This window comes from Engraulis encrasicolus, chromosome 8 (genome assembly GCF_034702125.1).
Source record: "Engraulis encrasicolus isolate BLACKSEA-1 chromosome 8, IST_EnEncr_1.0, whole genome shotgun sequence".
In the NCBI taxonomy this organism is placed as follows: Eukaryota; Metazoa; Chordata; class Actinopteri; order Clupeiformes; family Engraulidae; genus Engraulis; species Engraulis encrasicolus.
This window is the reverse complement of record NC_085864.1, coordinates 46,596,404-46,606,207: the sequence shown is the minus strand read 5'-3', so window position 1 is coordinate 46,606,207 and position 9,804 is coordinate 46,596,404. Positions and strand designations below refer to the sequence as shown.

Genomic DNA, 9,804 nt, shown 5'->3' with positions numbered 1-9,804 from the left:
AGACTTATACAGACTGATACAGACAATACATTGTTGCTCAGTATCTAACTACTTATATTGCCTAATCATGACTGATGAAACATTTGCTTTGCTTTCAATACAAATGTAATGCATTGTGGAATTGAATCGGATCGAATCGCATAGAATCGAATCGCTGCCTCCCGAATCGGAATCAAATCGAATCGTGAGGGCAATGCCAATGCACACACCACTAGTAAATATTAGTTTATTTCTTAGCAAACATTCATGAAAAGATCAAATGTGGCAATAGGCAACCCAGTTTCAATGGACAGCATAGTTGCAGTGCCCATTCTGGCCACATTCTACACAGTGCACCTTTAGGTTGACTAGAACTCAGGTCACTATCCTCCATGCAGAAGAGAAATGCGACAGCTCAAATGGAAGTCAACTGAAGATATTATTTTTTTAATGTTATGTACAAAAGAGACAGACAGTTACTTATGCTGTATTTACAGTGGCTTCTTCATATCACACAACAGGTAAAATGTTCCAACACATGCCATCCTCACAACAGTATGCTCCTCAGTGGATCTCACATTACAGTCCACTGATCGTCTGAACAAAGCAATCAGAGGCCATTTGTCAAAGTCAAGTGTTCTAGCCTTGCTAGTGCGAGAAGCACTCATTTTTTACAGATTTCACCTAGGAGTATCCAATAACTTGCCTGGTTAACACCAGACCTAATCACAAGTGAGATTTGGTCTGGGGAGCTGCCTATTGTAAATTCCATAGGGGGCAGAATACTTGGCTATCATAGAAATAATTGTATTAGTTCTATGCTTGGTTATTATGACACACTGCCCTGCTCTCTGAGTGGACAGAGAAACCGTAAAGGTCGGAATGCTTGGCCATTATGACACACCCGTTCCGCTCTCTGATTGGACAGAGACAGGGACCATGATCTTGTCCGTTATGAGTCATCCTCGCCAGACTGTCTTTCAGATCGAAACGATTGTGTGGAACTAAAGGCAGTATGGGATATCCAATAACTAGTTCCAAGTGTAATTAATAACTGGATACTGCGAAAAATGACTCGTACTAGCCAGGCTAGAACACTTGACTTTGAGAAACGCCCACATACATACTGGCCAAATCCTCAATATTCACTCCCCCATCCACTACACAATCCACTACCTCGCAAACAAACTAAATCCACTCACAAAGTGATGGGCAACTTGGATTCATTAGTTTACACTCCAGTGCCACATATTCAAAAAGATTACCTGATTTTACCTGTCCTATTCAACCAGGTTATCGTTCAACCAAGCAATCACCTGGTTGAATTGGACAGGTAATTTGACAGGTCATTATAAATATATGGCACTGTATTAAAACCAATGGATCCAAAATGCCCATCACTGCACATCATGTAGTGCACTGTGTAGGCTAGTGAAGAAGTGAACATTTCATTGACGGCTAACACACACACACACACACACACACACACACACACACACACACACACACACACACACACACACACACACACACACACACACACACACGTGAAGATCTGACTACATATTTGAAAGACAGCAGTGTGTTGCTTGTTTAGGACATTTCCACCCCACCCCACAAGTTCTTTTCATTAATGAATAGCATATGCCATGCCGATTAGGATGAAGGCAAAACGTCCTGGGGATCCAAGATGGGAGTAGTTTTGTTTGTCTGCTCCACTCCCACACCTCCTGAGCACAGGTTGAGGTACGTCGCCCCCTACTGACGGTTCCTCTTCTATGCGCCTCAAGAACCCGGTCCAAAGGTACCAGCCTTCTCCGCAACCTCCAGGGAACCCTTCAGATTCTGGTCAAAAAGCTCACATCTGTAACACAGAGAAAGAAAGGGACATCAAATATTATTGTTTTACTATAATAGTATTGTTTAGAGCACTTGTATTAATCCTGAGACACCTTACCTTCCCTCTGGATTAATAAAAGCACTCTACTATACTTACCATTATTTAGGGCAGAGCAAACATTTCAGCATGTGGCTTTCTTCACTTATCTCTGTGCTCACACTTTCGTTTTCTGTACATGTCATCATGAAGTAACTCTGCTACTCATAATCTGCAAACAGTCCTGTATTGTCCCAGGGTGTTGTTAGTTAGAACCAGTATATGAGTTGAGGTACAAAGCGCACACCAGAAACAGAGGTGCTGTCAACCAGTAAAACACTTGCAGGAGGAGAGAAGTGCTGCACACTATAAACAAGTTTTTAATGTGACAACGTTTTGGCCTGTCAGCCTTCCTCAGGTCACGTGAGACACATGTGACCTGAGGAAGGCCGCCAGGCCGAAACGTTGTCACATTAAAAACTTGTTTATCCAACTTGAGAGTGTGCGGCACTTCTCTCCTCCAGTATGCCAGGATTCATATTAAATCAAACAATTGTGATGGAATAACTGTACACTAGGGCTGGGTATCGCAGCCATGTTCCTGTATAGATTCGATTTCGATTCTTAGGTCTTTGAATCGATTAATCACGATTCAGTTCGATTTGATTCGATTCATTCCGAATCAATTCAATCCGTTCCCTTCTTGGTGCTAGGATTTCCCCCAAATGATGCTGTTGTCTATTTTTATATCAAAATGTGAAAGAGCGTGGCTTGACAGTGTTAACAGATTTCTAATTTGTAATAAGTAGGCCTAGGACTAATTGACTAATACCTACCTACTGGGTATTTTCCATAGAACTAAATGAAACAAAAAGAACAAAAAGAAGAAGAGCAAAAAAAAAAAAAACGATTTTGTGCACTGTGAATCGATTATGTGAATTTTAAATTATATCGATCAATTATCGATTAAATCGATTCTTTTACCCAGCCCTACTGTACACAGATAACAAACAGTACACTGATGTACTCCTGACCTGATGGGCATCTCCAGTGAGTAGAAGGGGTTCTTCAGGGCAAAGTCTGAGTAGATTTCATAGATCTTTCTCAGCAGCGCATCAATACCCGACTGCCTTGGATCTGCCAGCACAATGAACTTTATACCTGTCAAAACACAGGAAGGAGAATCATCAATTACGTTGCCACCATGGGTATTGCAACACAATTCACATTATGTTACATTATATTGCATTGCATTGTTTTGTTTTACAATTAGCTAATGCTTTTATCCTAAGCGACTTACAGCTTTGACAGGGTAGGCCTATTGGTTACAGTCCCGGATGCAATGTTGGGTTAAGTGCTTTGCTCAAGAGCACTTCACATTAGACTACATTTAATTGTCCAAGATCAGGTGACTTACAAAAGGAAACATAAACAGGCCAACTGTGTGGAGAATACAACAGATCACAATATAAATCTACTGTACTGAACCTGTGAGTGTTTGGTAGCAGTGCAGCTTGAAGGCATCCGTCTCCAACATCTCAATTCCAGAACTCCCGACCTCTGGCGAGAGCTGGGAACCAATAGCAAACAGCCTGGAGGGAAAGGAGTAGAGAAATGGTATTTGGATTAACTGAAGCTGCTCATAGTATATGATAATAATGGATAGTACGCAGTGGTTGGCATCTTGATCTTGGCGCATAGGCACTGTTTCTTTTGCATTTTCTGCAGGAATGCAGGCAGAAGGATAGCCAGGGAAGCTTTCAAACAGACTTTAGCTCACTCCACATTACAATAGGCCAAGAACTAGGATACAGACACATGATTCATGGCATAGGAAACGTGCAGCATAGGCCTACTTACGAGTGGAACATCGACGCCAGCATCAACTTTTCATTTGAGCTCAGACGGGCTCTTCCAAATTTGATGGACACGGGATAATTGGCTGGCTCTTTCAGGTACTCCAGGATCTCCTTGCCCTCTGCTGTGAACTTGCCATTCACATCAATGCCGTTGATTGACAACACCGCATGGCCCACTGCAATAAAATGATGTTACAAAATGTAATGATATGTGTAGTAAGGTGCATTACATTTTGAGATAGTTAAACCAGAAGAACTTTGGTTAAACTGACGTTACGTTAGCTGTCCAGATATGCAGGCTATCCACACCCACCTCTGATGCCATCTCTCTGGCCGAATGAAACCACAACCTTCTCATCGTGGATTTTCAAGACTAGATCCAACGGAAAGCTAAATGTCTTCTCCACCTCTGTTCTTGGTACGTGGTTGTCATATTGATAAATAAGTCCACCTGCCTTATTCACAACATACACACTGAAAATCGCCATTTTCTCTCACTGACCAGCTGACAGCTGTCTACAAGTCACGTGACCAGTGCGGCAGTGCCTATATTTTTTGTAATGGGACATTTCTATAAAATGTTAACTAAGGCAACGTTTTACAGCTCATGACTTACATGTGTCTTGAAATGTCGAAGCTCTTTCGTCTAAAACGTTAAAAAGAATGCATTTTAATCGATATATATTGCCATGTACTCAATTTCCCATAAGTACCTGCGTCATTTCCCGGATTCTCGCAGTGTCTTCTGGGCCGTGCGCTTGTTGCACTTCCTTTCTTTCCGACATCTTGACTGAGCAGCATCATGGTGAGAATCTTCGGGATTTTTGAACGTTTAATCTACACATTTTCCTCATTTGTTTTAAAAAATAATCGTGACATACAAGCCATCAGTCATTATTCTGCAATATATTTCCAAATGAATCGTTGAAATGCGTCCCAAACGTCACAAATAATCAATATAGTTCACCACTCTGCGGCATGCTCTGTCGCGTGCTGCCAGTAGGCACTACATGACTTGTTGTAAGCATTAGCTGAAGGCTGCTAGCCATGCAAGCGTGGGTTTAGTGTGGTTCTTTAATTGGCCTTTTTGCGTCTAAAGTAAAACATGTATATCGACAGACCTGTTTCTGGGTATGAAGTGTTCTGGAATTGGCTGTTGATCCTGGTGCCCCCTTGGTTTTGGTAGCTCACCAGTTTTCCCGTGTGTGGTGCAATCCAGTTAGCAGTTAGCCAATGGCCTAGCCGAATCGATTGGTGCACATAATTTTTATTACCGGGCACGGCATTTCAAGTTAGTCAGTCAGACGAACTGGAATGCCATCCTTACATGTCTTTAAAGTCTGATGCAGCCCGTCTGCTATGGACTGCCAGGAGAAGCTTTATGAAGCACTGATTTCATGATGACACCACTTTGCTTTTCCCAAAACAGCCTCCCAAAGACGCGAAGAAGGGGAAAGATGCTGGGAAGTCCAAGAAGGACAAGGACCCAGTCAACAAGTCTGGAGGCAAGGCCAAGAAGAAGGTTTGTGGCATTTCTACTAATCTGCTTTGGCCTAAATCCATACCCTCAGCTCCTGAATGGTGAACTGGAACTAACGCTGTGCCCATTTGTCTTGTCTCTTTTTTTCTCTCTCTGTGTGGAGTAGAAGTGGTCCAAGGGAAAGGTCAGGGACAAGCTGAACAACCTGGTTCTCTTCGATAAGGCCACCTACGACAAGCTGTACAAGGAGGTCCCCAACTACAAGCTCATCACGCCCGCAGTAGTGTCTGAGAGGCTGAAGATCAGGGGATCCCTCGCCAGGGCTGCCCTCCTGGAGCTGCTGGGCAAAGGTAATGAATCACTTTAAGCTGGGGACACATGCACCTGAATTTGACAACACCAAGCGAACGTCGCCATTTCATTCCTATGCGGGAGCCGAACAGAGCAAAGCAAAACTATTCTATAAAGTGTTCCTGTTTTGCAAAAGAGCAAATTTCACCTGCTGCGACCAGTTAAATCAACACAAATATGGCATTCTTTTTGACTTGCTGACATGACTGTTGGGCTGTGATTGGAACAATGAATTTTGCCTCGCTTTGCTCGTATCGCCTGCTTGTGACCTTGGCTTAACAGTCCTGGATGATGAGCACTGTCATGGCCTGATGCTCTTAGCCTACATTAGTCGAAATTTTCAACATTACATTGCAGATTCGATTTCGATGCTTATTCGCTGTCCTTGTGTTGAAATGCCTCTGTCAAATGTACCGTGCACTGTTTATTTTGCAAAGGCAGGTCAGTCTTTGCAAATGGCATGTTTTTCGCTTTAGTGTTTAGACTACTAAGTTTAATGCACAGGGCAGCCAGTAGACGATGGTCAGTTCTACTGTGCCATGCAGCTTCAAATTATTTTCATTCTTTGCCACACCTTACTGGCATATCTGTTGGTTCTTATAATAGATATGATGGTGACTTGGAAATAGAACAGTCTACATGTGAACTTGAATACATGTTGTCACTAATCTGTTGCATCTGGATACAAGAACTGCTCCCACATCCACCATAGATATCGTGAAAGGATATTACTGTATTTCTCTATTGGAAGTTTCTAGGAGCAGAAGAAACTAATTGAAATAAGGTGCAGTAGAGTCCACAAATGCTGTTGCCTATCTGTAGATTTTAAGCACAATGTAGACATGACTTGGAGGGCCCTTGATTTTTCTGTGAAGCGTTTTTGTCTATGTGCAGATGTTGATATTATTCTTCTGTGTTCTGCAGGCATGATCAAGCTGGTCTCCAAACACAGAGCACAGGTCATCTACACGCGTAACACCAAGGGTGGTGACGAAGCCGGCGAGGGCAAGGAAGCATAGGTGGGTATCGCCTCTTGATGATATGTTTTTATAGATGGGTTTTTCGTTTACTAACATTCATGCTGTGAGGAGGGGCAAGATGCTAAGCAGCCAAGCACATGAACACATTTACCCCTAGCTGCCCATGAAGACAGTAATGTTACAAACGGGAAACCCATGTATAATCACTGATAAAGCTACATGCGCACCACTGCAAAACCGGCAGATGTTGTTGGTTGGCATGTGCAAACTCTACCAAACAGACACATGACGCAAGGTTTCCAATTCCTGCACACAATGCGGCAACATGTTTTCCTGATCTCATGCACACCAATGAAGCTGCATAAGGTCCATAGCCTCAAACACTGTCTGGAAAATTTCCCACATCTACATTATCCATTTCATGCGGATGGATGTGTTCAAAATTTTAACTTCTGTTTTGGAAGGAGGCCTTTACATTTTAGGGATCAAATTATTTGAGCTGTATATGTGAGCTGTATGATTTTGAAAGCCAGTGAAGTCTACTCTTCAGACAAACACTAACCAGACTGTTCACTTTTCAAGGCCAATTATCTCAAACTTGAGAACTGAGGCTTGTTAATAGAATAAATATTGACTGGTGAAATGAATTGTAAACTTTTAAATGAACGCCTGTTGGTATTGAGAACGATGCCTTGGAATTGCATGTGGCTTACCATGTTGACCTAGCTAGCAAAGCTTGGAATATGTGCCTGTGCGAGTATACTTTTATTTGTGTTTAGTTTCATCTTGATGGTCAAATTGTGGTTTTGTTGAAACATTACCAGCTGTCAGGCAGGAATGGGAAAAGCTGTCAGCTTGATCTGATCACTGAATTGAAGCACTATTCTGCAGTCTTGTAATGACACGTTTTCTTTTCTCTGTCTCTTTCAGGGTGCCTGGATGTTTGTAAATTGAAAATTTAATAAAAACACACAAAAAAAAACATTGACTTAGTCTTCGTTCTTATTCCACTCTGCTACTCATGTCATCGTGCTTTTCAAAGCCTGGGTGGATTTGTTGCATCTCGATGCCTTGTGTTTTGGTTTGGTTCCCGTAAAACGATTTACAACCTAATCTCCTATTCAGGGCTGTGTGATTTACGCAAGAATCTCAGTAGCTTGCAAGCATGCCCTCAGAAGCTATGACTTCTCTTGCTAAGGTCTTTAAAAAGTACACAAAGTTCGTACGTGACGAGGTAATTAATAAGACTCATGTTGTTCCCTCAGCTATTAAAGTCTTTGAAGACATGGTGCAATTCCATTAATAATGCAGGGAACCTGACATTTAACTGGGGCGAGGAGAGACAGACGGCACAACTGAAGTCGTCGTGGCTGTTTACCATGCCATCGAGTCCAAGGTCAAGTCTGGTGGACTAGACTAGGGTAAGACTGAGGCGCATGCACTGGAAACTTAGCAACATGGTTTGCCTTGCTATTGGACTTGACCGGAAGAGGGACACAACCCCCCGCCTCCATACACGGGTCAAAGACGTCCAACATGTCCTTCAGTGCAACAGATACTTTTCCTTACTGTAAATGCGAAAGATATTTTAATTTTTTTGGCTTGGCTTTCATGCATTCACTTAAAATCATTGTTTTGAAATTTAATGTTTTTCAGTTACAGTAAGCAAAAGCATCTGTTAGCACTGAAGGACGGTGTCATTTTGGACGTCTTTGACCTACACACACTTTAGAGCAGGGGTGGGGAATCTGTCTCGAGGGCCATTTGCTGCCCTTAAGGCCGTTTTATCCTGTCCCCGATTATAATAGAAAATGTTATGCAGCTTCTCATGAAATGCTTATTTTATAAAGGTATCTGAGGAATAACATGTGCAATACAATTAAATTATACTTGTATTCAGGGGACAGAGGAGATGGGGTCATTTTTAAAGGTGGCTGCCTCCAATATGCGTGAAATTTAGCCTATGGGGGAAATTCTGGTGTGTGTACATGGAACAGCCCTTCTAGGAATTTGAAATGACCTCATGAATGAAAGGTTCCCCACCCCTGTTTGGAACCATGGCAACGCTGCATGCATTGCTATTGGCATTGTGCTTGCAACAAGCACACCTGTAAAGAAGTAAATTTCTATTTTAGGGTGCCTGGCAAGTCAGGTCTTAAGGACAAGCAATTTTGGACACGACTAAGCTGATAAGGCTGTTATGTGCTGCAGTCAAATGATGGTGAACTGGGTTTACCGCGTGATGTGTGGAAAGGCATTTCGCTGTTGGCAAGTTTGGAAACATGGGACCTGGAAGCAAGTCGACGGGCCTCCAGGGTGGGTCTCCTCCACCCTCTATGTCTCTATTCCCCTAAGTGAACTTACACATAAAGACCAGCAGAGGGGAGTATTTGATTTTCAGTAGGGCACTGTGGAATTCACTCATATCACATAGAATGGGGAAGTTGTGTTTTACCACCTGAAGAAGATTGAAAACGAGTTGTTTCCTTTCAAGCGAATAATGTTAAAGAGGTGAATATGGCCGACAGTGATGGTAGGCCTAAGTTAAGTGAGATCAGCTATTCACAAAAAATGAGGGCAGTCAAGCTGTTAGGGCGTCAGCCCAAAGGTTGCCGGTTCGACTCCCGGGTTGGTGGGGGGAGTAATTAACCAGTGCTCTCCTTCATCTCCATGACCTAAGTAGGCCTACCCTGAGCATGGTACCGTCCCACCGCACTGTGCCCTTTCCGGCACCAATGGGGGCTGCCACCTTGCACGGGGGAGGCATAAATGCAATTTCGTTGTGTGCAGTGTGCACTTGTGTGCTGTGGAGTGCTGTGTCACAATGACAATGGGAGTTGGAGTTTCCCAGTTGGGCTTTCTTTCTTCCTTCTTAAAGTGACCAGGGACCTGTCTAGACCAAAATGACCACGGAGCTGAGGTGGGGCTATTATTTTTTCAGGGGGGCACATAAATTGGCAAAGGAGATACATTTTTAAAGTTATACAGAAAGTATTCACAGCGCTTCACTTTTTCCACATTTTATTACATTACGGCCTTATTCCAAATTGTTTTAAATTAATCTCTGTCCTCAAAATGTAACATAAATACCCCATTATGACCATGTGAAAAAAAAGAGTTCTTGAGAGTTTTTGAAAATGTATTAAAATTAAAAAACAAAGAAATTATTTTATATGAATAAGGCTGTAACGTAATAAAATGTGGAAAAAAGTGAAGCGCTGTGAATACTTACCGGATGCACTGTATAATATAGGACCTACAAAAATATGTGTATCACAT

At 42.5% G+C, this 9,804-nt stretch overlaps 2 protein-coding genes across 2 annotated transcripts; one reads left to right on the top strand and one right to left on the bottom strand.

Annotated features, from left to right (window-relative positions):
• Positions 1–405: 405 nt before the first annotated feature.
• Positions 406–4,208, bottom strand: trappc4 (trafficking protein particle complex subunit 4). The gene is made up of 5 exons (XM_063204518.1): positions 4,028–4,208; positions 3,716–3,890; positions 3,344–3,447; positions 2,890–3,016; positions 406–1,843 (listed from the first exon to the last, which is right to left on the bottom strand). Exons 1-5 carry the CDS (start codon positions 4,200–4,202, stop codon positions 1,765–1,767), a joined length of 660 nt encoding a protein of 219 aa, XP_063060588.1. The 5' UTR covers positions 4,203–4,208; the 3' UTR covers positions 406–1,764.
• A 193-nt stretch (positions 4,209–4,401) lies between these two features.
• rps25 (ribosomal protein S25) lies at positions 4,402–7,523 on the top strand. The gene is made up of 5 exons (XM_063204517.1): positions 4,402–4,519; positions 5,144–5,236; positions 5,361–5,544; positions 6,470–6,564; positions 7,456–7,523. Exons 1-4 carry the CDS (start codon positions 4,517–4,519, stop codon positions 6,562–6,564), a joined length of 375 nt encoding a protein of 124 aa, XP_063060587.1. The 5' UTR covers positions 4,402–4,516; the 3' UTR covers positions 7,456–7,523.
• Positions 7,524–9,804: the final 2,281 nt, after the last annotated feature.

Bases quoted from the DNA above. Each gene is read 5' to 3' on its own strand.
- trappc4 (XM_063204518.1), bottom strand. From the start codon at position 4,202: ATGGCGATTTTCAGTGTGTATGTTGTGAATAAGGCAGGTGGACTTATT. The intron at 3,891-4,027 runs GTGGGTGTGGAT...ATTTTATTGCAG, and splicing joins CCAGAGAGATGGCATCAGAG to TGGGCCATGCGGTGTTGTCA. The intron at 3,448-3,715 runs GTAAGTAGGCCT...CTTTCCCTCCAG, and splicing joins CTGGCGTCGATGTTCCACTC to GCTGTTTGCTATTGGTTCCC.
- rps25 (XM_063204517.1), top strand. The intron at 5,237-5,360 runs GTTTGTGGCATT...TGTGTGGAGTAG, and splicing joins GAGGCAAGGCCAAGAAGAAG to AAGTGGTCCAAGGGAAAGGT. The intron at 5,545-6,469 runs GTAATGAATCAC...TGTGTTCTGCAG, and splicing joins CCTGGAGCTGCTGGGCAAAG to GCATGATCAAGCTGGTCTCC.